Raw genomic sequence first — 27,321 nt, forward strand, 5'->3', positions numbered from 1 at the left:
AAAGGGAAAAAGTTCACATTTTGTTGTGTTACAGCCTGAATTTAAAATGGATTAAATTGAGATTTTGTGTCACTGATCTACACACAATACCCCAAATGTCAAAGTGGAAATATGTTTTAGAAAACAGTACATTTTTACAAATTCATAAAAAATGAAAAGCCTAAATGTCTTGAGTCAATACGTATTCAAGTCTTTTGTTATGGCAACCCTAAACAAGTTCAGGAGTAAAAATGCGTTAAGTTACATACAGTGCATTCGGAAAGTATTCAGACCCCTTGACTTTTTCCACATTTTGTTACGTTACAGCCTCATTCTAAAATTGATAAAATTAAATGTTTTCCTTATCAATCTACACACAATACCCCATAATGACAAAGTGAAAACAGGTTTTTAGAAATGTTTGCAAATGTATTAAAAATCAAAAACAGAAATATATTATTTACATAAGTATTCAGACCCTTTATGAAACTCGAAATTGAGCTCCGATGCATCCTGTTTCCATTGATCATTCTTGCAATTTTTCTGAGACTTGATTGGAGTCTACCTCTGGTAAATTCAATTGATTGGACATGTTTGGAAAGGCACACACTTGTCTATATAAAGTCTCACAGATGACAGCGCATGTCAGAACAAAAACCAAGCCATGAGGTTGAAGGAATTGTCTGTAGAGCTCTGAGACAGGATCATGTGGAGGCACAGATCTGGGAAAGGGTACCAAAACATTTCTGCAGCAATGAAGGTCTCCAAGAACACAATGGCCTCCATCATTCTTAAATTGAAGAAGCTTGGAACCACCAAGACTCTTCCTAGAGCTGACCGCCTGGCCAAACTAAACAATCAGGGGAAAAGGGCCTTGGTCAGGGAGTTGACAAAGAATCCAATGGTCACCCTGACAGAGCTCCAGAGTTCCTCTGTGGAAATGGGAGAACCTTCCAAAAGATCAAACCATCTCTGCAGCACTCCACCAATCAGGCCTTAATGGTAGAGTGGCCTAAAGGACTCTGGTCTCTGGTCTGATGAAACCAAGATTGAACTCTTAGGCCTGAATGCCAAGCATCACATCTAGAGGAAACCTGGCACCATTCCTACGGTGAAGCATGGTGGAGGCAGCATCATGCTGTGGGAATATTTTTCAGCACCAGGTACTGGATGACTAGTCAGGATCGAGGAAAAGATGAATGGAGAAAAGTACAGAGACGTCGTTGATGAAAACCTGCTCCAGAGCGCTCAGGACCTCGGACTGAGGTGAAGGTTCACCTTCCAACAGGACAACGACCCTAAATACACAGTCAAGACAACACAGGAGTGACTTCGGGACAAGCCTCTGAATGTCCTTGAGTGGCCCAGCCATTGCCCGGACTTGAACTCGATCAAACATCTCTGGAGAGACCTGAAAATAGCTGTGCAGCGACACTCCCCATCCAACCTGACAGAACTTGAGAGGATCTGCAGAGAAGAATGGGAGAAACTCTCCAAATACAGGTGTGCCAAGCTTGTAGCGTCATACCCAAGAAGACTGGAAGCTGTAATTGCTGCCAAACGTGCTTCAAAAAAGGGTCTGAATACCAATGTAAATGTGATATCTTTTTTTTTTTTTTTTTTACTGTTTTATAGACGGGTGTGTGCCTTTCCAAACATGTCCAATCAATTGATTTTACCACAGGTGGAATAAATGAATGCTGCAAAAAAAATGTGGCAACAAAATAAACCTTTTGTCCTGAATACAAATGTTATGTTTGGGCCAAATCCAACACAACATTTTCAAGAATGATGGTGGTTGCATCATATTATGGGTATGCTTGTGATCGGCAAGGGATTTGTTTAGGATAAAAAGAAAAGGAATAGAGCTAAGCACAGGGAATAACTGATTCAGTCTGCTTTCCAACAGACACTGAGAGACATATTAACCTTTCAGCAGGACAATAATCTAAAACACAAGGCCAAATATACACTTGCTTACAAAGACGACATAGCATTTTCCTGAGTAGCCTAATTACAGTTTTTACTTAAATTGGCTTGAAAATATTTTGCAAGACTTGAAAATAGCTGTCTAGCAATGATCAACAACCAATTTGACAGAGCTTGACACATTTTTTAAAGAATAATGGGCAAATATTGTACAATCTAGGTGTGCAAAGCTCTTAGAGACTTACCCAGAAAGACTCACAGCTGTAATCTCTGTTAAAGGTGATTCTAACATGTATTGACTCAGGGGGATGAATACTTATATAATCAATATATATTAGTGTTTTACTTTCCATTAATTAAAACAATAAATATAATTGTTCTTCCATTTTTAAAATACAGAGTATTTTCTGTAGATAGATCATTGACAAAAATTAAATCCATTTTAATCCCACTTTGTAACAACAAAATGCGGAAAAAGTCAACGGATGTTAATACTTTCAAAAGGCACTGTAGCTATACACTGATCTCTGGACCTGGAAAAACTTTTCAGAGAGTGAACGATGACCGAGGAAAACACACAAGACTGGCCTCACTGGCTTGTTAGCTTCCTAGGTGGGTTGTCCCACAAAAAGCCATCCTTTAATGTTTTAAGTAGAACTTATGCACCGATATTTCATTTTAAAATCCTGTTATATTAAATTAATTGCGCTTTAATATAGACCACATAGAGAATTCAATAAAAATACATTTGTTATATGAATAAAGGATTGCTTAAAGTGCCAAAATTCATTATTATGACATGTCCCTCCGTCATCCCTGTGTCACTTCTAGGAAGATTTTAACCCACTAAATCCCAACATTTATCCAAGTTTCACCATCATTGTAAAGGCGAAGTTATTTTGTTAGTTGACAGTCATTTCTGTGATTAGTGATTCTGTCTGTCCCTCATTTTAAGGTCAAGACTGTTACGTGAACTGAACCCTTGTTACGGTGAAACGATTCCTTTTTTTTTTTAAATTCAAAAGAAACATTGAACATCTAATAGTCAAATCATAGAGTAAAAGCAGGTGAGCTGGTTCTACCATTTTTGGACATTTTCTGGTGGAAATCTGAGCAGGTCGAGCATAACACGTCAACCATGTTACCCATAGATAGACAGGCTAGAAATGTTTTAACAATTTCATTTTTATTGTGAATTAGCATTCAGTTTCCACTCCCTGTTGCACACAAGCTTTCATTCCCCCTGTCACAAGAGGATGTCTGGCTCATTTAAGAAGAAATCGTCAACCCTGGTATGGTCAACCCTGTTACTTTATTTGGCACTTAAAAGGCACTTAGTATAGTAATATTTTTTTTCCCCTCTTGAGATGTTTTTTTTTTTTAATCTAGAATTTTTATATTTGGTGAAATAATAATTTTTTTGGACCAAGTTACACTTCTCAAAAGGCACCGAATTGGTGGAACGACCCAGGTAATCAATGACATCTGCGATGTTGTAAACGATATCCATTGGATTACGTGTTTGCTAACTTGCACGAGCTGCATCTGAAGTCGGACTTGATCGCATTTACTTATATGTAAACAGACCGGTTTCTGATTCTGAACTGCACGCGTAACTTTTCATGATGTGCCTGGGAAATGGGTCTGTTAGAATAAGAGTACAGTACAGGCCAGATAATTCAGACAAGCACATGACTGAATAGTTCATTAGAGGTTTCCTCGTTCAATTTGGTTCTAAGGGCAGAATGAAAGTGACATTCCTTCTGTCCTCAACCAATCACATTCCTTCTCCCACAGAACAAAATTGAAAGTGGAACATTTCAATGAGTGACTGAATAACAGAGTGAGTAAATGAGAATGTACAGTATGTGAGTGATGTGATTTCTCTAACCTCTGATCCTGTCTCTGACTCCTCTGCGAACTCACACGCCTCCTCATAAGTAGGGTACAGCTCTGTCCAGCCATCCTTCGTACAGTTCCTGAAGATGTAGCCTGAGAAACAGATCAACCAATCAGAGGCCAGCCCTGAGGGTGTGAAGGAGGAGCCACCAGAGCTGGTAGCCTGCAAGTATTTTCTCAACTAGATTTGCTCATCCTCCTGCATCCTGTCTCCTCTGTCCTCGCTCACCTCCTTTTGAAAAGGATCAAAGGTAATCGAGGAGAGGGAATGTGGACGGAAATGCACTTGTTTGAAATGAGACGGTCCTTCTCCACACACACTTTGTCAGGCAAATTACGTTTACAGGGGTGGAATCCCAAAATAAATGTGTAAATTGATACAAACAAATTAAGAACATTTTGTAGATAAAACCATATGTAACATATTGTTCTCTGACAATACAACAGCTGGTTCAAAGAGGTTGTGGAAGATATCAAAACTCTTCCGCAGTATGATACACTGGTGCGTCCAAGCTAAAAGGAGGCTATCGAGGAGGGGTAAACCATATTCTGTTTGCCTACTAACGATTTGACAGTCCTCGACCACTCAACCACTTATCGGTTTCCGGGTCATGGAGGAGAGAGGATGGACTTCTACCCAAATTCCTTATCCCCATATAGAACTCAGGAGGGTCGCCAGTTCATTCTCCCCTCACATACAGTAGAATAATCAGACAGAACTACAGCATTGCAAAATTCCTTCAGTTCTACAGATCAGAGGTATCATTCCCATATGGGGCACAGGGGCACTTGCCCCCTCAGATTCATCCTGTTTTTATTTTGAACCAAAAAAATGTGTTTGTTTTTTCTCTTTAATACCACTAGCCACTTAGCAATTCATGAAGTTGGCTTAGCTGGCCCAGATAGGTTCCCAATCTCATAACCTCATAAATAGCTACCAAGAAGCCATTTCAGGCTATCAATCAAGTTAGAGTAGCTAGCTTGTCTAACTATTTTAGCTGACATTCCTGCTGGCCAGGTTGGTAGACTTTAGAAAAGCAAGTAATAACTAAATGTACTGAATAAGACTCACATTCCTTTCAATATGTTACCCAGATTTGAGCAGTTATGCAGAGAAGCATATTTAGTTTCTTTAAAAATAACCACCAGTCAGGAGGATAGACAGCTCAAGAGGTATGCTTAGATATGCAGAAAAAAGTATATATATTTTTTACAAAGATTTAAGCATAATAATTATGGCTCTAGAATGCAGGAAAAATCTGTTTCAGGTGTTTGAAAATTGCAAAATTCTCCAACTTACGAACGTGGAGCATAAGCACCCTCCAGAACACCCCCCAGCCATCCTCACGTACTTTGTGCCTGTTCAGATTTTTGGGTTGCATGATGCCCTGATACAGTGCGTTGCAATAGTTAAAGAACAGACAAAAAGCAACGAAAGTTTACAGTGAAACAGTGTTCAATACTTTATCATACTAGACTTTAGTTCAGAATGCCGCAGGCTAATTAATAGCCTGGGGACCTGTCTTCTCTCTGTTCTGCTTATTTCTTTATGATCATACTCATGTATATGATTGCATGTGTTGTGTGTGTGTGTGTGTGTGTGTGTGTGTGTGTGTGTGTGTGTGTGTGTGTGTGTGTGTGTGTGTGTGCGTGTGTGCGTGCATGCGTGTGTGTGTGTGTGTGTTTTTGACATGTTGATATGGGTTAAGGGATTAGAGGGATGTGTGTTATTATTTCTACAGATTGATTAGATAGAGGATTAGATGCACCGCAGAGGGCAATGACAGAAAAGGAGAGAGAGATAAGGGCCATAGTGGCAGGAAATAATGAACACAAAGAAACACACAAACACATAGAGGCCAAAAGATCATCAAGGACAACAACCACCCAAGCCACTGCCTGTTCACCCCACTATCATCCAGAAGGAAAGGTCAGTACAGGTGCATCAAAGCAGGGACAGAGAGACTGAAAAACAGCTTCTATCTCAAGGCCATCAGACTGTTAAACAGCCGTCACTAACATTGAGTGACTGCTGCCAACATACTGACTCAAATCTCTAGCCACTTTATTAATAAAAATTGGATGGAATTAATGTATCACTAGTCACTTTAAACAATGCCACTTTATATAATGTTTACATAGCCTACATTACTCATCTCATATGTATATACTGTACTCTATACCATCTACTGCATCTTGCATATGCCGTTCGGCCATCGCCCATCCATATATTTATATGTACATATTCTTATTCATTCCTTTACACTTGTGTGTAAAAGGTAGTTGTGAAATTGTTAGATTACTTGTTAGATATTACTGTATGGTCGGAACTAGAAGCACAAGCATTTCGCTACACTCGCATTAACATCTGCTAACCATGTGTATGTGACCAATAAAATTTGATTTGATTTGACTAGGGTTCGACTCCTGGCCAAGGCTGCCGACAGAATTCCCGACAATATACTTGCATGGTTGGTTTCATTGACTCTTCCCTTAAACTGCCCCTAATTGACTCATTTAACGGCAACTTCTTGGAGATGATCAGCTTGAGCAAAGTGAGATGTAGAATCACTGATCAAGGGGCTCCCAAGTGGCACAGTGGTCTAAGGCAATACGTCTCAGTGTTATAGGTGTCGCTTCAGACCCTGGTTCGATTCCAGACTGTTTTATAACCAGTGGTAATTGAAGGCCCCATTGCGTGGCACACAATTGGCCCAGCGCTGTTAGGTTTCGGCCAGGGAAGGTCATCATTGTAAATAAGATTTTTTTTCTTAACTGACTTGACTAGTTAAATAAAAATCTACAAATACAATTCCTTGCCAAATAATAGGTTTTGTGTGATTAAGATTCACAGAGCTATGCCTCCCCTGGCTCAGGCGATCCCCCTGGCAAACACACACGCACAACCAAACATTGATTGATTGGAGACAGCTTATGTCAATTACAGAACATTTACCATTGATTTTCTACCTGCAGCTACACTAGTGGATAATGTTGGAAATACTGGTAAAAGCCCAGTGCCTCCAGCACTGAGCTAGCCACGACATACCTTCACCATGAGGTAGCTGCTTGCTAGCTAACGCCCCACTAACCTCATGGCTATAGAGTTATACTGTGCTCACCACCTCAGCCCCTCGTGCCGTGTTACTAACGACACCAGCGCTTCAATCCCTGGAAAGGCAGAGGGCTTTACTGCTTCCGTTTTTCCGAAATGTGCAAAGCCTCAGCCCAAGTAATTAGAGACCTCAATGTGACCTCTTTATTGTTGGCGTATCAGGCTGCGTTACTGGAGGAGGTGGGGAAGCATCTGGACTCAGACACCCTAGATCCAGATGCTTGGGAGGAGATCTGTATGATTACAGACCTGAGCCTCCGTTCCTCCCATAGTACCATCCAAGGCTGTGGTCATACCATGAGCCTAGTGGAGGTGGGAGAAAGGGTACTTTTGGCTAAACTTATCCAGCTTCAAAGAGAAAGTGCACTATTAAAAACTAGTGGTTCAACAAGGGTTCTTCGAAGAACCAAAGGGTTCTTGGCACCGAAAATGGCCCCCAAAAGGTTCAGCCAAGAAGGGAAAGGGGGATACCTAGTCAGTTGTACAACTGAATGGGATTCATCAAGGAACCTCCTTAGCTGGTGGGGGTTCTTGCAGGCACCTAACTGCCCAACTGAAACATTTTGATTTGAATTTGAAAGGACAGAAGGTTAAGGCACTTACCTTAAATTGAGTACCGTAATTTCCGGACTATAAGCTGCAACTTTTTTCCCAGGCTTTGAACCTCGCGGCTTAAACAATGACACGGCTAATATATGGATTTTTCCCGCTTTCAATTTAAAAAAATAAAATAAAATACATTCTGTGACGTGCTCAGTTTTTTGGCGGCATGAAGCTTTCATTAGACCAATGAAATTGCCAAACGGGTTACAGTAAAACAACTTTTTTGTTTACTGTTTAGATTCAATCGAGCGCTCTCAAACTTCCCATCATTCTGATTACGGTAGTCATTTTGTCACCCTGATTCCTGGGGGCACAACAAAGTATTTGCAGCCACTCGACATCAGTGTAAATCGTGCATTTAAGGTGGCGCTCCATGTTCAGCGGGAGGCTTGGATGACAAGTGGGGAGAAATCCTTCACTAAAATGGGCTGCATGTGAAGAGCAACTTATGGTCAAGTCTGCCAGTGGGTCCTGACAGCGTGGAGCATTGTCAAAAAATCCACTATCATCAACGGGTTTCGAAAGGCTGGACTACTGCGTGTTGAAGAGGGCTCAGCGGGGGATTTGCCTCCGGATGAAAGTGACGAGAGCGACAATGAAAACGATCCAATATCGGATGAAGCAATTCTGAGGCTATTCAACTCCGACACCGAAGGAGATGGTTTCAGTGCACAGGAGGAGGAAGATGGTGACCAATTACTTTCTTGGTAGGCTACTGTTTACTGCTAATGTTTTATTTTTTGTTACAAGCCGTGTTTCGTTAAAGCCTATTTATTTTTGTTACAAGCCGTGTTTCGTTAAAGCCAGTGTAAAGTTAATTTGTTTCAATGTACCGGTAGGCACCTGCGGCTTATAGACATGTGCGGCTTATTTATGTAAAAAAATAAATAAAAAAAATTCAGTGGGTGCGGCTTATATTCAGGGGCGCTTAATAGTCCGGAAATTACGGTAGATCTTTATATTTGTGCAAATCTTTCTAAAACAGACTGGACACAATTCAATGGATATCAATCAACAAAGAGGTAAGAATATGTGGGCTATTAGAATATCTTGAAGGCTAGCTGTATTGGGTGCAGATGACTGAACTGCTCACTTTTGTGTCTGTGTCTGCAGGTATACAGACAAGGAGGCATACACAGGTATGTCAGTTGGTATTGGTATGTTATGCAGATCACATCTTCCTCCCTTACCCCTTCAATGAATATCCAATAAGTCTCTACATTATGGACAAGGTATGTGTATGGAAACCATTATCAAAACAGATTTTTTCATTCACATTCACCACAAAAACCAAGGTATGAATACGGTTGTGTGTTTTGTTAATCTTATGTATAATTACATTTTTTGGGATTAACAGACTTCACCCTTCCTACATCTCTGATGAATATTGATGGATTCTGGGTACTACCTCCTAAACTTGGGATAGGGTTAATTATCAGGTATCCTATTGAAATATTGAGTGCTTAGGTTTAGAGGGTCTACACCAGAAGTTAATGGTTATCTGTAGGAGGAAAGTATATGGTGGGGGCAATTAAGTTTGGAATGTACTGAGTGTAGGGAAAGCAATCACATGTGGCAGGCATTGATAAGGGGAGAGAGCCATGGATTAGTGATGAAGGGGGTTGAGGTCAGGTCACGTTAAGGGACAAAGAAAAGTTTATGGCCCATATCACTTATAACGATACAATACATAAAGATACAATGTTTGTTCAGATGAGTAGGAGGAGACTCGGCCAAGGAGAAAGGGTTAAATATCAGTGCTTGTGTGAAATGTCGTGGTCTGATGCAGCTGTATTGACCCTCTGGGAAGAGTAAACTTGGTTTGAGCTTTCGTAGTGTCTGTTATGTTTTATACTCTGAGAATTAGAATCTCACAACATAACAAGCAACCTGTTCAATCACCACGCACTGCAAAATTATTCTGGCTATGGATACGGAGAACATCAACACATTAACATCAACACGCCAGAGGAAATACCCATTGGACTTGGGGCTCTGCATATTAGAACTTTTTTTCTTCTACTTTGCCACTAAAATCATAATAAACGGAGAAATAAAATATTGTGTTATTGTTATGCATATTATTATCATTAATAATAATAATATCAGGGGTATTTAAAAAATGTACCCCAAAAAGTTTTTCAAAAGTTTCTTTGAGGATCCATTAAAAGAGGTTATTTGAAGAACTTATAGGGGTTCCCCTATAGGGGTTCCCCACAGTTTCAATTTGAAGAACCCCTAAAGGGTACTCTAGGAACCTTTTATTTTTAGAGTGTGGACCTCCTGGATGCTCCAGGGACACACAAGGAATTGTTTGGCCCCACTGTGACATGCGCAAAAAGGAAGGTGAAGCCTTTAAAGGTCCCAAACTGTCATTCTGATTCCCATGTACCATGACTCTCTTTCAGAAAGTCGTGGAGCTAGAAGCCGATACAGTGCATCATGAGCTAATATATGTGGCGAGGCAGGTTTCAAACAAGGGGCCGTGGCAGAAATATCATCGGACACCATGCCATCATCAACGTCCTGGGACAACGTGGTGGCAACATAACAATGTGTGCGGCTATTAGTCAAAAAGGTGTCCTTCACCATCATGCAATCCTAGACCCATACAACACTGCACACATTATCACATTTCTGGACACCCTCCACAACAGACTAATCCCTAATGACCAGGGGCCAGAGCAGCCCAGGTACGTTATCATCTGGGACAATGTTAGTTTCCACTGGGCTGCTGTGGCCCGCAATTGGTTCACATGTCACCCACTTTTCATTGCACTCAATCTCCCCCCCATACTCTCCGTTCTTGAATCCTATTGAAGAATTCTTCTCTGCATGGCGTTGGAAGGTGGATGATCTCCAGCCCCACCAATGCATACCCTTTCTAAGGGCAATGGAGGAGGCTTGTGGAGACATCGATCAGGGGTCATGCCTGGCCTGGATACCGCACTCCAGGCGATACTTCCCACGCTGCCTAGCTCAAGACAACATTGCATGTGATGTGGATGAAGTCTTTTTTTCTAGCACAAATGCTTTTGTTTTCTTCTACTGCGTTTTTTTGGTTTGAGAAGTGTTAGAACATTTTCATAATAAAAAATAAAAAACTTTTCCCCCTTATTTGTATTGATAGTGTGTTATGTTCGGAATACACATCCATACTTTACACATTTGGATACCTATGTGTATGTGTGTTTACTATATGTATGACTATACTTTATTGCAAACTGCTATACCCTGCACACAGAAAAGTGTTTTTCATTTATACCATCAGTGCGTAGTTGGTGCTTTGTGTGCTTATTCAAATGGTTTGTGTGTACTGTATTGACGCAAAAAAACATCATTTTTAAAAGAGTTTGAAGAGTTTTGCAAGAATTGTTTGCTTTTGCAAGAGATGTGTACTGTTTTGCTGGTTTGGTGTAGAGTTTTGCACATTCAGATGTTAGCTGATATTCTTTGCTTCATTTTCTACACACAGTAAGCACATGGCATGGCTACCAATATTGCATTGTGGGAGTGCGTGCTGGTTAGGCTCCATATACATCACCTACAGTAGGTGGATGTTGTGTAATTCATGCATGGCTGGCTGTATGTTCTGTATCATCTGCACATAGTGTTATGGCATGGTTACTATTATTCCAAGAGCACACAGTGAGGTTGCGGTTACTTAGAGTGCAACACTAGCTATTCCTTCCATAGCATCTGCTGGAGCATTGTAGTACGGTGGCACACCATTTTAGGACAGCAGTAAGCAAGCTGATGTGCGTTATCATGCATGCTTGTACATAGTGCGTATGCAGGCATCTTATAGCCTGATGCAGCTCACTGAGCGTGACTCATATCTACCAACGTGTGCTGTTCCAAATGTGTGGGTGCTACATGAACTGTTCAGCAGTCAAGTAGCAGGATCTCTGCGCTACTTGACTGGTGTTTAGTCTGTCGTAGGGTAAATATTACTGGATCTTTTTTTTTATCATTAGCACATATTCAAAGAAGTACAGCCTCATTTTAAATTGATACTTCTGCCCAACCCTCCCCTTTCCTCCTCAGACTTTAAGTTCTCACCCTGGACCTTATTGGGGAAGCTGACGCGTATAGCTGTGCGATGACTAATCAAGGCTTGCTTTAGTTTCGGCGTGTTGGATGGGCTGTTGATACTAAACATTATCTAGCATGTGCTGGGCTTGCTAAACACCCACATGGCGATCAGTGTTGACGATCAAGCTCTTACGGGAAGGTCTGTTAGCGGTTATCCGGGAAATGCAGGCTTATCTAGTAATCTATGGGGTCTGTTTCTTTCGTTATCAGGTCATCATTTTACTCTACTTGTCACGCCCTGACCTCAGAGAGACGGTTTTTCACTTTGGTTGCCCTCGTAATGAAGTTCAGTGCATATCAGTACACGTGGTTGGCTGGGTGCTTATTGCTTAGGTTGCTTATAGTGTATATTTCATGCAGACCACAGATGATTAGGCTACTCATATAGTTCTGTTCTGTAGGGTGGCTGGGTTCACACTGCTACGAGATAGGCAGTTGTGCCAACATTAAGCTCATCTTGCATCAAGCGAGGGTACCCAGCTGTACATAACATGGGATAGATAGGAGTTATACGTTGCTCAGTATGCACAAACAGTTAACATTATTTAATTTTTTTGAATAGTTTTTACCCCTGTTTCTCCCCAATTTCATGATATCAAATGGGTATTTACAGTCTTGTCCCATCGCTGCAACTCCCGTACAGACTCGGGAGAGGCAAAGGTTGAGAGCCATGCATCCTCTGAAACACGGCCCTGCCAAGCCGCACTTCTTCTTGACACACTGCTCGCTTAACCCGGAAGCCAGCCGCACCATTGTGTCGGAGGAAACACAGTACAACTGGCGACCGAAGTCAGCGTGCATGTGCCCCGGCCCGCCACAGGAGTCGCTAGAGCCGTTTGCTGCTACTATGCGCTGTCTCTCTCTGTCACAACTCTTGTTGGCAGACACATGGGCTCTGGCATTTGCAACCATTTTCCTTTCTCATCCACTTAATAATTTTTCCAAAAACACACAATACACCCGCACATACCCACATACTGTGCCTTCTATATCTGTTTTCTGTTTTTATCCCTACATGTTGCTTCCTAACTATAGTACCACTCAAACGTTTGGACACATCTACTCATTCAAGGGTTTTTCTTTATTTTTACTGTAATAAGTGTCCAAACTTTTGACTGGTACTGTAATTTTGGGCTTTTTAGTACTTTTGTGTTTCAGTTATTTTTATTTGAAGATGTATTATTTCAATAATTATCCCTTCTAATATTGCCGTTTATCTATTTATAAATACTATGAATAGAAATTAGAATACTAATTATTTTACAACATTCCCTATCTTGAATGGTAAGGTATATTTGTCGATTATTCCTTTATCAATTTATGTATTTTATTGTTTTCCTGTTGTGTTTTATTACAATCCCTGCCATGGTTAGTATTAGGTGTTAAGTTATTAGTCACATCTATGGGAACTTTGTATGATTTAGAATAGCCATGGAGTAGTCTTGGTGTCTCGGAACAGTTGGTTATTTAAGTGATAATGCCAGAGAAGCTGGAGTTTGGTGGATATATTGGCGCGGGAGTTGTTAGGTCCGAGACGAAGTCAAGGGCCGGCAAACCGTGCCAATGTATCCTGCAAACGCCGGCGTCGCGGGGGTTATCACTTTTATACAATGGGTTAACAACATATTCAAATAATGATTGACATATTTTCATTAAAAACGTTTGAATTAATTTATTTGTACTATTTCATCCTTCCACAAGATATAGTCCCGACACAAATCTATGGTTGCTACCCAAGCCAGCTGCATTTTCTTTCTATCGATTCGGTTGCCAGAGACAAGACCCAGTCGTTCAGTGTATTTGTTCTGTACCCAGTCGTTTGTTGTAAATGTTCCATTGCCATACTGGCTGGTAATGTTCTTATCCCTTGCTTGCTAGCTAGCCAACTAACAGTCACGTCAAACAGTGCAGCCAGAATAACAACAAAGTAGCTGAGTTTCAAGTTCCTTGGTGTCCACATCACCAACGATCTATCATGGTCCAAACACACCAAGACAGTCATGAAGAGGGCACGACAAAACCTTTTCCTCCTTAGAAGACTGAAAAGATTTGGCATGGGTCCCCAGATCCCCAAAAGGTTCTACAGCTGCACCATCGAGAGCATCCTGACCAGTTGCATCACCGCCTGGTATGGCAACTGCTTGGCATCTGACCGTAAGGCGCTACAGAGGGTAGTGCGTACGGCCCAGTACATCACTGGGGCCAAGCTTCCTGCAATCCAGGACCTATATAATAGGCAGTGTCAGAGGAAAGCCCATAAAACTGTCAGAGACTCCAGTCACCCAAGTCAAAGACTGTTTTCTCTGCTACCGCACAGCAAGCGATACTGGAGCGACAAGTCTAGGACCAAAAGACTCCTTAACAGCTTCTACCCCCAAGCCATAAGACTGCTGAACAATTAATCAAATGGCCACTGGACTATTACATGTGTTTTTTACACTGCTGCTACTCGCTGTTTATTATCTATGCATAGTCACTTCACCTATACCTACATGTACAAATTACCTCTAACCTGTACCCCCACACACTGACTCGATACCGGTAACCCCTGTATATAGCCTCGTTATTGTTATGTTATTGTGATACTTTTTATTGTTTTTTACTTTAGTTTATTTAGTAAATATTTTCTTAACTCTTCTTGAACTGCACTGTTGGTTAAGGGCTTGTAAGCAAGCATTTCATGGTAAGGTCTACACTTGTATTCGGTGCATGTGACAAATAAAGTTTGATTTGATTTGCATTTGTTTAAGCTGTTTTCCAGTGACATTTATTTGGATACATTCATAACAATGAGCTAATGAGGCACGATTTCACCTGGCATAGATAATGTGCTCTCTCGTCAGGACACTGTTCTTCAGTGGAGCCAATAACAAAGCTAACACAATCACTTCAAACTGAAGCTGGAAAGATTGCAAACTAGCTGCACTTCAGTTCGTTTGACCTTTTTTCAATTTACATTTCTTTGAATGTATCCATAAAAAGGATGCCAGCTGACTCATGATTTCGACTGGCTGAGAAATGCTGCCTGCCTGTCTCTCGTCCCGACTCCCGACACATTCATTACTATGGGACAGTCGGAGATCGAATTTGAATATTGAAACAATGTTGCAAATATCAGAGGGACAGACAGCAAAGTTTATACAAATCTCTGCTGTTAAAAACTAATTGTTAGTCTAAAAGAAATGTGAGATAATGTCTGGATGCTTTTTATAGCGGAGATCAAGTTAATAAATTGTCTGGCAGGGCTGATGAAAAAGTGGATTGCGCAATCAGATGGAACAGAGTAAATAGGCATTTTAACGTTATAGATTTAGCCGGTGGTAACTTGTGCAATAGACACCGGCTGGAATGTGGTTTTAACCAATCAGCATTCAGGATTAGCACCACCCATTGTATAACAATGAACTACGAGAGCTACACGTTGATTGAATTTGTGTAGTTTTATATTCATCCATATCCCCAGAAATCTGACCAGAGTTGAATGCCTTGGTCCACGCTCTCAGTGTTGCGTTGATGTTGCTATTTACGGACGCATGAGATTTGATTATGGCTTTGAGAATAGGTGTTGTGTTTATTTTGTAGACTAAGCATCTTCCACTATGCTATCTCCTTGCCCCCTCTCTCCTGCCTCTGGCCTTCCACTGTAGAAGTAGTGAATTACTATCCACTAATGACACCTTCATAACAGCTCATCAGCCCTGTATCAACACAGCAGCTTACTGAGAAAAGGAGGTTAAAGAGGGTTTAACACAATGGGACTGTGAAGCTGCCTATTGGCTGTTATGGATAATAAATTATAACTGCACCCATCCAGTACCTTGCTCCACAGTGAGACGGTGAGCGGTAGGAGAATGAATGTGGGGTTTTGAACAGTATAGTGAAGAGTGGGCGGCTTGACTGATAAGATGCCAGTGAGATTTTAGATTCTGTATTAGCATTAGCATAAAGTGGCTAGTGGCCATAGCACGGAGGCCTGTAGCCCTGCAGCCATGGTAAGACAGCTGTACTATCTAGCCTAGCGGTAGCGTAGCATAACTGAGGGCTAAGGCTAAAACTCCAGAGACAGTAGAGACTGAACAACTGTGGCTAACAAGCTTCAATAATGCTCATCCTCACACTCCTCCTCACTCTCTCAGTTGAACCCTTTGATTTTTGATTATTTCTTTATTTTTCCCTCCGTGGCGCTAAGTGCCTCTGGTGTACTTATAGTTGACTGAGTCTGCGGGGGAGGGGATCCAGGGAGTGCTCTGTAGGCTAGCTCCCACTCTTAATTGAGTTATGAGGTCATGGATCACATTGACAACCCCCGCCCTTCCCACTCACACCAAGTTTAAGTCCAAGCTCAAGTTTCACTGAGATAATGCTTCAAGGGGGTTTTTCCCTATCTCTTGTTCTTTCCATTTTTATTTTGATATTTATCTCCCTCTCTCTCTCTCACACACACACACACACACACTCTCCGTCTTTTGCTCTTCCTGTCATTGAGAAGTACAAGCCATATACACAAACCTCCACACCAAAAACACTGAATATTTCCCTAAACGTACCCATTAATATTGGTTAACACATATCAAACCAATACACACTACATATTTCCCTGCAGTCACACATGAATTTTGGTCAACACACACATACTTCGACAGAGTGTGTTTCTGACTCCATGGAGACGTTCTTAGTGTAGTCGTTTTAAGAACATAAAACACACACACACAGTGATGAATGTATCATGTTTAAACACCTTATCCAATGTCAACCATTTTACGAGCCATGAGAGAGGCCATAACAGTGTTTGTTTTCTTTAGTGTACACTCCTAGAATTAGTGGTCACTCAAGGAACCCTGGAAATCCTCAAGGAACCCCTGCAGTCAATGGATTCATATTGGCACCTTTAGTTAGTTGTGGCATTCTTTGAGAAACCTTTAACATTTCAATGTAGCAAAGGGTTCTTAGAGGAACCCTGGACTGGAGGCGTGGCTTAGTAGGGGTGTGGTTTTCAGATAGATCTTTTTACCAGACCTGTGGGAGTAAATGTCATTCCTGTTCATCTGTTCGGTTGCATTTTCATCCCATTGTATGATTGAATGCTATCAGGTTTGTTGTTTTGGTGAGGATTACTGTCACATCCTGACCCTAGTAAGATGTCATTTTCTATAGTAGAGTTGGTCAGGGCATGACAGGGGGTGTTTTGGGGTTTTCTATGTTTTATATTTCTATGTTTAAGTTCTAGCTTTTATATTTCTATGTTGGGATTGTTTGGGTTGTTCTCTAATTGGAGGCAGCTGAACCTCGTTTCCTCTAATTAGAGATCATATTTAAGTAGGGGGTTTTCTTCCTGGGTTTTGTGGGTAGTTGTTTTCTGTTTAGTGTAGTTCATCTGACGGAACTGTTGTTTGTCGTTTTGTTAAAAAGTATATCCATTAAAAGTAAATATGACCACTCTACACGCTGCGCCTTGGTCCCCTTTAGACAACCCACGTTTCACTTACAGTGGTGTATGAGTCCTCAAGTCCCTTTATTATTATATATAATCAGCAATTGTAAAATGCTTTAATATTTAAGGTAAATTTAAATTTTGCAGTGTACAAACTTGACATGATGACATTTACTCTAACGGTGGCCAAAAAACTCTATCTGAAAGCCTGGCCTCCAATAAGCCACACCTTCAATAATATGATAGGCTTCCACCTCTACAATATAATATTAAAGGTCCTGAACAGTCATTCTGAAAATATTTTGTTCTCTCATTGCTAACTACCAGAAAGTTTGAAAAGAAAGGGTGAGTGGGCGGGAACTTATATTCATGAGCTCACCTTGACTGACAGCTCTTTGAAATGCCAACGTCAAGCTACTTGGATGCACTGAGCAACTCATTGAAATTACATCACAAACTACATTTCCATCCAACCATTTCATGCGGATGAATTACCTGATGCATGAAAAAAGTCACGACCGAGCTAACGGCAACATGAAATGCCGGTAAAATTGTATAAATGCCGACAGACAATTCGTTCGTTTCGACATGGTGGGATCTTTTTGTGTCGGGAAATGTATTATGTGAGAAATGGAGGTGGAAAAACCTTTATGCGCAAGCATTGATACAATAACCATCAAATTGAAGTAAATTGATATGTTGTGTGTGGTCCTCCCACTATGACTTAGGAAAGCATGCAGTTTATTAGGCTACAGATTCAATAAGTTATGATGAACTTCACAGGGTGGTGAATTTGCAAGGTGATTAGCTTGATGCTCCTTTCCAATAATATTGAGGGTCTTATTCTGGTGATATGATGATCGATGCTTGGCTGACGTTTGACAAAAACAAATGATATCCCTCTTATCCATAACAATCTCATAATGTAGGTAGCCTACTCGCACTGTATGATGCTAGCTGTTTGCTAGAGTGCATGTGCCAAGACCAGAGTGGGCACATTCGCTTGACAATGCAACAGTTTTGTGACAAAACCATCAGTATAGTTGAAAATGCGATGGAAACCCAATTAACCCATAACAGTCTAAGCCCTGTCTAAGCCGGGGTAGTTCTACTTGTTTTACGAAGGTCATACCAAGGATCATTTAGCAATTAGACTTTTAAGACCCCTTGAAGTATAAAAAATATATACAAAAATGATTTGATAAATTATTTTGGGCCTTACTATTAGCCCATACAAATGCATGGAATTACAGATTCACTATATAGAACAACAGATCCCCCCCAAAAAATAAAAATACAAAGGAAGTTGTTTCTGAAGTGTCTGTCCTATATCTGAGAGATATAAGATCAGGAAAATGTTTATTTAATGTATTTATTTTATATGTATTCAACCTCTTATTTCTGAAACTACATATAAACTTCCATACATTTTTTCAACTGGTACCGGGGGACTGTCAGAAGAGTCTTATGAGGCCTGTGGGCGTCCTAGAGCAAAACAACTTCCACAGAGGGGTCATATTAGTGTGTAGCCCAAACTGTTCGGACGCTACAGAAGACGTTGGCAGATCGGCTGTCCCGACTTCAGACGAGTCCCAAGATGCTTGTGCACACATCCTGTGCAACCCCCCCCCCCCCCCAGATATCTATAGCTTTCACCCAATGGATTTTGATGGGGATTTTTTTTTATTATGATAATTAGATTTCCGCAGGGCGCGGACATCGACTTTGGGTTAACATGTATTTAAACTATAAACTATAAACTACCTGCCCTCTAGATCATCACGGACAACAACCACCTGAGCCACTGCCTGTTCACCCCGCTACCATCCAGAAGGCGAGGTCAGTACAGGTGCATCAAAGCTGGGACCGAGAGACTGAAAACAGCTTCTATCTCAAGGCCATCAAGACTGTTAAACAGCCATCACTAACACAGAGAGGCTGCTGCCTACATACAGACTTGAAATCATTGGCCACGTTAATAAATGGATCACTAGTCACTTTAATAATGCCACTTTAATAAAGTTTACATATCTTGCATTACTCACCTCATGTGTATATACTGTATTTTATACCATCTATTGCATATTGCCTATGTTGCTCTGTCATTGCTCATCCATATATTTATATATTCTTATTCCATTCCTTTACTTAGATTTGTGTGTATTAGGTAGTTGTGGAATTGTTAGATTACTTGTTAGATATTACTGCACTGTCGGAACTAGAAGCACAAGCATTTCGCTATACTCGCAATAACATCTGCTAACCATGTGTATGTAACCAATACAATTTGATTTGATAATTTTCCATTGAATTTAACGGTAAAAGTTATTTTTATGTGCAATATGTTATCACGCACAGTCTTTCAACCGCAAAAAGTCAGTTTGATGGAAACATCTCTGCTGGTAAAATGCGCATTTTGTTTTATGCAGATTTTTGAATATTCAAATGAAAATCTGTCACAAATTGGATGTATACCTAGCTACAGGTATCAACGATTTTTTAAACAGCTCCCATTTGGTATGTCTTTTGTGATGCAGTTCACAGCAGCACTGACAGATGTGTTGATTTGACAGCTGCGTTGGAGTTTAACGACCCTTCCCCTCCTTTAGTTCCATACAGCCTGAAGACCTAGCCCTCCAGGACACTAACTAGCTAATATAAGACACATATGAAAGGGGAAATATATAAGTATCTTTGCCATAGATTAATAGGGTAAACTTTTAATTGTATTTGCTGACACCCTACAGTCAAGTTTTGGCACCAGTAGAGTAGCTATCTAGCTATATAAACCACGCCCCTGTGCAAACATGCCTTCTCCGAGGCGGTACTTCTTTAAATTAGGTAATAGAATATCATGTCACCATTGGTGTATTAAAATTAGAGTTAAAAGGGGAATTTCACCCTGGGGGAATCTAGGCTTGTTTTCATAATGTCTGAGGCATTTCTAGGTCACTGAGATGTGTTTCACAAATAATTGACCAGGAGGAAGGCAGGTCTGTGGGAGGTGTGAGATCTGACAAAAAAAATGTCCTGCTTTGTGGCATTTCACAAAGGCTCTATGTTATACTGATCGCACTATTTGTTTTGTGCGTGTAGATATGGTTGGACTGGTTCAATATATTAATTGGACATCTTTCAGTGATGTTCCTATAGGCGGATTCATTGCTAAATATACAAGCTGAAGCTTTTTTTCCAGTCTCTGAAAGACTACAACTCGTGTGGGGCGGGTGCTTTGTGTTCTGGCCCCGTCCCTCCCACAAGGTGGGCTTTTTTGAAAGGGAGGCGGACACTAACAACACAATCCTTTGGGCAAAACTGAAAGAACTGATCAGACCGCAATGGTTTTAAGTGATTCCTCTCATCAACACGAAATTGACAATGGAGCATTTTTGTATGTTCTATTCTATTAGCTACATGGTGACATTCAACCATACATGTTTCAACCGGAATATAGCGAAGAGGATTTGAAACAAATAGTTGGATTTAGCTAGAAGCTCAGCTACAGCCGATGCCAGCACTAAGAGAGCAGGTGGAATACGTTGGTTAGCTAAGTAAGTTATTTTTCCTGCAAGCCACCTAGCTAACTTTAGTTTGTCTACTGAAACCCATGTTGGGTTTTGCTTGCTAACATACTACTGTGTTTTGCTCTACAGCCCTCACAAGTGTCACGGGACTCGTCTGAAGTCGGTAACGCTGATGTGCCAACTTCTGTCTGTAGCGCCCGAACCTTTCGAGCTACAAACCACTATGGAAAGCGGAGACTCTCACGAACATGATGGTGTTCTCCATTTTTATCTACAACACCCACAAGTGTCACGGGACTCGTCTGACGGTAACCAATACAAACCAATGGAGGCAGTTTTGTGCCAAAGGAGCATAAAAAAATGCTCAGGCGGTTAACCTAGACGAGTTCGGGTATGCGCCAGCCGAACTGAAGCATGTCCAAACTGAAGCATGCAGAGGCCTTTATTCGCCAACTGATTCGTATCTTTGGTGTTTGCATGCCCTATTAATGACCCAACTAATAGCAACAGTAAACAGTAGAAGCTTTCACCTCTGATCTTTCGATATACATCAGTGGATTGATCAGGAAACACACACATACTGACATCCTTCCTTACACCTCTTCAGAAGCTACATTGGTTCTGCTTATATAAACTTCTCCCCACTGAGATGTGTGGGTTAAGGCCATGTTTAAAGGTCAATCAATCAATCAATGAAAAGTATTTATAAAGTTATTTTTACATCAGCAGTTGTCACAAAATGCATATGCCATTACCCAGCCTATAGACCGCAAAGGGTAAGCAGAAGCAGATGCATGTTGTCTAGGAAAAACTGCTCAGGGTCAAATCGCTCAAAGGTCAAAGGATAGGGCCAAAAGTTAAAGGTGAAAGGTTGGACATCATTACCTTTGTTGGCGAAGAGCAGTGAGATGTCTGAGCAAGACACATTGACAATCTGGCCCACATCAGCCCGGTACCAGCACCTGACCTCATCCCACTCCGTACGACACCCTGAGAAACACACAAAGAGGCATGCATGCACACACACATGCACCCACACAGAAAGAATGGATGTTAGCACCTTACTTCATCCCACTTAATACGACACCCTGAGAGAGACACACACACACACACGCACGCACACACGCACGCACGCACACACACACACACGCACGCATGCATGCACGCATAACACACACACAGGAGGAAGGAGGAAAGGATATGAACACAGTTTGTCACTTCCTGTCAGCAAGCTGTAGACGGACAGCAGATTTGTGCCGGGTTTGATGGGTCCACTGTAAACTCTAACAACCAAATCAAATGTTTTGTCACATACACCGAATACAACAGGTATATACCAACAATGCTTTAAGAAGTTAAGAAGAAAAATGTGATAAGTAAAAAAACATTTAAAATAACAAAAAGCAGTAAAATAACAATAGCAATAGCGAGGCTATATACAGGCGGTACCAGTACAGAATCAATGTTCGGGGGCACCGGTTAGTCGAGGTAATTGAGGTAATATGTACATGCAGGCAGAGTTAAAGTGACCATGGATAGATAATAAACAGAGAGTAGCAGCAGCGTAAAAGAGGGGTCTGGATAGCACTTTGATTAGCTGTTCAGGAGTCTTATGGCTTGGGGGTAGAAGATGTTAATAAGAAGCCTTTTGGACCTAGATTTGGTGCTCCGGTAACGCTTGCCGTAGCAGAGAGAACAGTCTATGACTAGGATGGCTGGAATCTGGCCATTTTTAGGGCCTTCCTCTGACACTGCCTCGTATAGGAGGTCCTCGATGGCAGGAAGCTTGTCCCCAGCAATGTACACACTAAGTAGTATAGTGCCTTGCGGTCAGAGGCTGAGCAGTTGCCATACCAGGCAGTGATGCAACCAGTCAGGATGTAGATCCGAATGTAGATCACAGTGGGACTAGAGGAACAGGGAAAGTAATGACAGTGTGTAATCATAACCAACTCCTGGCCATGAGACACAAAGTCCCTTCTTAAGGCTAGGGGGCAGTATTTTGACGTCCGGATGAAAAGCGTGCCCAAAGTAAACTGCCTGTTACTTAGGCCCAGAAGCTAGGATATGCATATAATTGGTATATTTGGATAGAAAACACTCTAAAGTTTCTTTCCATGTGTCACTTAGAAGGACTCTAGTGTTTTGGTGCGCGTGAACAGGAGCACGCTCCGTGTTGTTTTTCTCCGGTATTGGAAACATATTATTCCGTTTTAAATTTTATCGATAATTTAAATTTTAGGTTGGATTAGAAATGTTGTTTGAAATGTTTGGACCAAGTTTACAGGTAACTTATTAGATACTTTGTAGGCATGTTGGGCGAGTTGAATCAAACGCGCCAAATAAATGGACATTTTTGGGACATAAAGAAGGACTTTATCGAACAAACCGACCATTCATTGCGTAACTGAGACATTTGGGATTGTCTGCAATTTACCTTATGTTGTCAAATCTATCCCGTTAACAGGATTCGAGCGTTATTTGTTTATTTTATTTCACCTTTATTTAACCAGGTAGGCAAGTTGAGAACAAGTTCTCATTTACAATTGCGACCTGGCCAAGATAAAGCAAAGCAGTTCGACACATACAACAACACAGAGTTACACATGGAGTAAAACAAACATACAGTCAATAATACAGTAGAAAAATAAGTCTATATACAATGTGAGCAAATGAGGTGAGATAAGGGAGGTAAAGGCAAAAAAGGCCATGGTGGCAAAGTAAATACAATATAGCAAGTAAAACACTGGAATGGTAGATTTGTAGTGGAAGAAAGTGCAAAGTAGAAATAGAAATAATGGGGTGCAAAGGAGCAAAAATAAATAAATAAATAAATACAGTAGGGGAAGAGGTAGTTGTTTGGGCTAAATTATAGATGGGCTATGTACAGGTGCAGTGATCTGTGAGCTGCTCTGACAGCTGGTGCTTAAAGCTAGTGAAGGAGATACATTTTTCAAGTTTCAGAGATTTTTGTAGTTCGTTCCAGTCATTGGCAGCAGAGAACTGGAAGGAGAGACGGCCAAAGGAGGAATTGGCTTTGGGGGTGACCAGAGAGATATACCTGCTGGAGCGCGTGCTACAGGTGGGTGCTGCTACGGTGACCAGTGAGCTGAGATAAGGCGGGGACTTTACCTAGCAGGGTCTTGTAGATGACCTAGAGCCAGTGGGTTAGGCGACGAGTAGGAAGCGAGGGCCAGCCAGAGCGTACAGGTTGCAGTGGTGGGTAGTATATGGGGCTTTGGTGACAAAACGGATGGCACTGTGATAGACTGCATCCAGTTTATTGAGTAGGGTATTGGAGGCTATTCTGTAAATGTCATCGCCGAAGTCGAGGATCGGTAGGATGGTCAGTTTTACGAGGGTATGTTTGGCAGCATGAGTGAAGGATGTTTTATTGCGAAATAGGAAGCCAATTCTAGATTTAACTTTGGATTGGAGATGTTTTATGTGAGTCTGGAAGGAGAGTTTACAGTCTAACCATACACCTAGGTATTTGTAGTTGTCCACATATTCTAAGTCAGAACCGTCCAGAGTAGTGATGCTGGATGGGCGGGCAGGTGCAGGCAGCGACCGGTTGAAGAGCATGCATTTAGTTTTACTTTCATTTACGAGCAGTTGGAGGCCACGGAAGGAGAGTTGTATGGCATTAAAGCTCGTCCTGAGGGTTGTTAACACAGTGTCCAAAAAAAGGGCCAGAGGTATACAGAATGGTGTCGCCTGCATAGAGGTGGATCAGAGACTCACCAGCAGCAAGAGCGACATCATTGATGTATACAGAGAAAAGAGTTGGCTCAAGAATTGTACCCTGTGGCACCCCCATAGAGACTGCCAGAGGCCCGGACAACAGGCCATCCGATTTGACACATTGAACTCTATCAGAGAAGTAGTTGGTGAACCAGGCGAGGAAATCATTTGAGAAACCAAGGCTATTGAGTCTGCCGATGAGGATGTGGTGATTGACAGAGTCGAAAGCCTTGGCCAGGTCAATGAATATGGCAGCACAGTATTGTTTCTTATCGATGGCGGTTACGATATCGTTTAGGACCTTGAGCATGGCTGAGGTGCACCCATGACCAGCTCTGAAACCAGATTGCATAGCGGAGAAGGTGCGGTGGGATTCGAAATGGTCGGTAATCTGTTTGTTGACTTGGCTTTCGAAGACCTTAGAAAGGCAGGGTAGGATAGATATAGGTCTGTAGCAGTTTGGGTCAAGAGTGTCCCCTCCTTTGAAGAGGGGGATGACCGCAGCTGCTTTCCAATCTTTGGCAATCTCAGACGACACGAAAGAGAGGTTGAACAGGCTAGTAATAGGGGTTGCAACAATTTCGGCAGATAATTTTAGAAAGAAAGGGTCCAGATTGTCTAGCCCGGCTGATTTGTAGGGGTCCAGATTTGCAGCTCTTTCAGAACATCAGCTGACTGGATTTGGGAGAAGGAGAAATGGGGAAGGCTTGGTCGAGTAGCTGTGGGGGGTGCAGTGCTGTTGACCGCGGTAGGGGTAGCCAGGTGGAAAGCAAGGCCAGCCGTAGAAAAATGTTTATTGAAATTTTCAATTATAGTGGATTTATCGGTGGTGACAGAGTTTCCTATCCTCAGTGCAGTGGGCAGCTGCAAGGAGGTGTTCTTATTCTCCATGGACTTTACAGTGTCCCAGAACATTTTTTAGTTTGTGTTGCAGGAAGAAAATATCTGCTTGAAAAAGCTAGCCTTGGCTTTTCTAACTGCCTGTGTATATTGGTTTCTAACTTCCCTGAAAAGTTGCATATCATATATTCATATATGCATATATTTCTTGAATAGGGCATGCTTATTTAAGATGGTGAGGAAGGCATTTAAAAAAATAAATAACCAGGCACCTCATACTGACGGGATGAGGTCAATATCCTTCCAGGACACCCGGGCCAGGTCGATTAGAAAGGCTTACTCGCTGAAGTGTTTCAGGGAGCGTTTGACAGTGATGAGTGGAGGTCGTTTGACCGCTGACCCACTACGGATGCAGGCAATGAGGCCATGATCGCTGAGATCTTGGTTGAAAACAGCAGAGGTGTATTTAGAGGGCAAGTTGGTTAGGATGATATCTATGAGGGTGCCCGTGTTTACGGCTTTGGGGTGGTACCTGGTTGGTTCATTGATAATTTGTGTGAGATTGAGGGCATCAAGCTTAGATTGTAGGATGGCTGGGGTGTTAAGCATGTCCCAGTTTAGGTCACCTAGCAGCACGAGCTCTGAAGATAGATGGTCGGCAATCAGTTCACATATGGTGTCCAGAGCACAGCTGGGGGCAGAGGGTGGTCTATAGCAGGAGGCAACCGTGAGAGACTTGTTTTTAGAGAGGTGGATTTTTAAAAGTAGAAGTTCAAATTGTTTGGGTACAGACCTGGATAGTAGGACAGAACTCTGCAGGCCATCTCTGCAGTAGATTGCAACACTGCCCCCTTCGGCTGTTCTATCTTGTCTGAAAATGTTGTAGTTAGGGATGAAGATTTCAGAGTTTTTGGTGGTCTTCCTAAGCCTGGATTCAGACACGGCTAGGACATCCGGGTTGGCAGAGTGTGCTAAAGCAGTGAATAAAACAAACTTAGGGAGGAGGCTTCTAATGTTAACATGCATGAAACCAAGGCTATTACGGTTACAGAAGTCCTCAAAAGAGAGCGCCTGGGGAATAGGAGTGGAGCTAGGCACTGCAGGGCCTGGATTCACCTCTACATCACCAGAGGAACAGAGGAGGAGTAGGGTAAGGGTACGGCTAAAAGCTATGAGAATTGGTCGTCTATGACGTCCAGAATAGAGAGCAAAAGGAGCAGGTTTCGGGTGGCGATAAAATAGCTTCAAGGTATAATGTACAGACAAAGGTATGGTAGGATGTGAATACAGTGGAGGTAAACCTAGGCATTGAGTGATGATGAGAGAGATATTGTCTCTAGAAACATAATTGAAACCAGGTGATGTCATAGCATGTGTGGGTGGTGGAACTGAAAGGTTGGATAAGGTATAATGAGCAGGGCTAGATGCTCTACAGTGAAATAAGACAATAAACACTAACCAGAACAGCAATGGACAAGGCATATTGACATTAAGGAGAGGCATGCTTAGCCGAGTGATCATAATGGTCCAGTGAGATTCAGACAGCTAGCCGGGCCATAGGTAGCAAGCTGGCAGAAGATGGAGGGATGTCTGTTTTTAGCCACCTCTTGCATTTCCGTCTGTAGATTAGTGGGGTTCCGTGTGATAGAGGGGACCAATCCAATTGGCAAAATCGTTAAGGGGTCCCTAAGAGGTAACAGAACACTAATATCATGTGTGCATATGGGTCTTTCTATAAATAATGGGGCCAATGTGTGACATTGTGATAAACATTTGAAAATGGTTTGAAACAAAATAAAAATAAAATGTATGCAGTTCCTCATGTGTACTTAGAGGAATAAAAGTGAATATATGCAAATTAGCCCATAACTCCACCTATTCAACATAGGCCTAGGACTAAACATCCTTTAGCAGGGTTCATACAGACATTGACAAGTCAAATTCAAGGACATTCAGGGACTTTTTCAAGCACTTAATTGTAATTTTCAAGGACCTCAGTGTTATATAATTGTATAATTTATATAATTGTACATATAGGGCATAATATAGAACCCACCTCCCCAAAAAGCATGCATGAAGTGTGCCACTTCACCACTTTAAGACTAAAGCATTTTTTAAGCCTTGATGTTGAAATTATTTTTACATTCTAAAATATGTGCAAA

At 41.6% G+C, this 27,321-nt stretch overlaps 1 protein-coding gene across 1 annotated transcript in view; it reads right to left on the reverse strand.

Annotated features, from left to right (window-relative positions):
• The window catches only part of LOC106583994 (pituitary adenylate cyclase-activating polypeptide type I receptor), a 49,957-nt gene that overhangs the window by 12,865 nt on the left and 9,771 nt on the right, over positions 1 to 27,321 (reverse strand). The window contains exons 2-3 of the mRNA XM_045705892.1: positions 21,461 to 21,635; positions 3,800 to 3,900 (exon numbers count right to left, since the gene is read on the reverse strand). Of these exons, the coding sequence (XP_045561848.1) occupies positions 3,800 to 3,900; positions 21,461 to 21,635 (276 nt within the window). The remainder of the gene's footprint in view (positions 1 to 3,799; positions 3,901 to 21,460; positions 21,636 to 27,321) is intronic.

The sequence above is a fragment of the Salmo salar genome, chromosome ssa23, assembly GCF_905237065.1.
Source record: "Salmo salar chromosome ssa23, Ssal_v3.1, whole genome shotgun sequence".
NCBI lineage: Eukaryota > Metazoa > Chordata > Actinopteri > Salmoniformes > Salmonidae > Salmo > Salmo salar.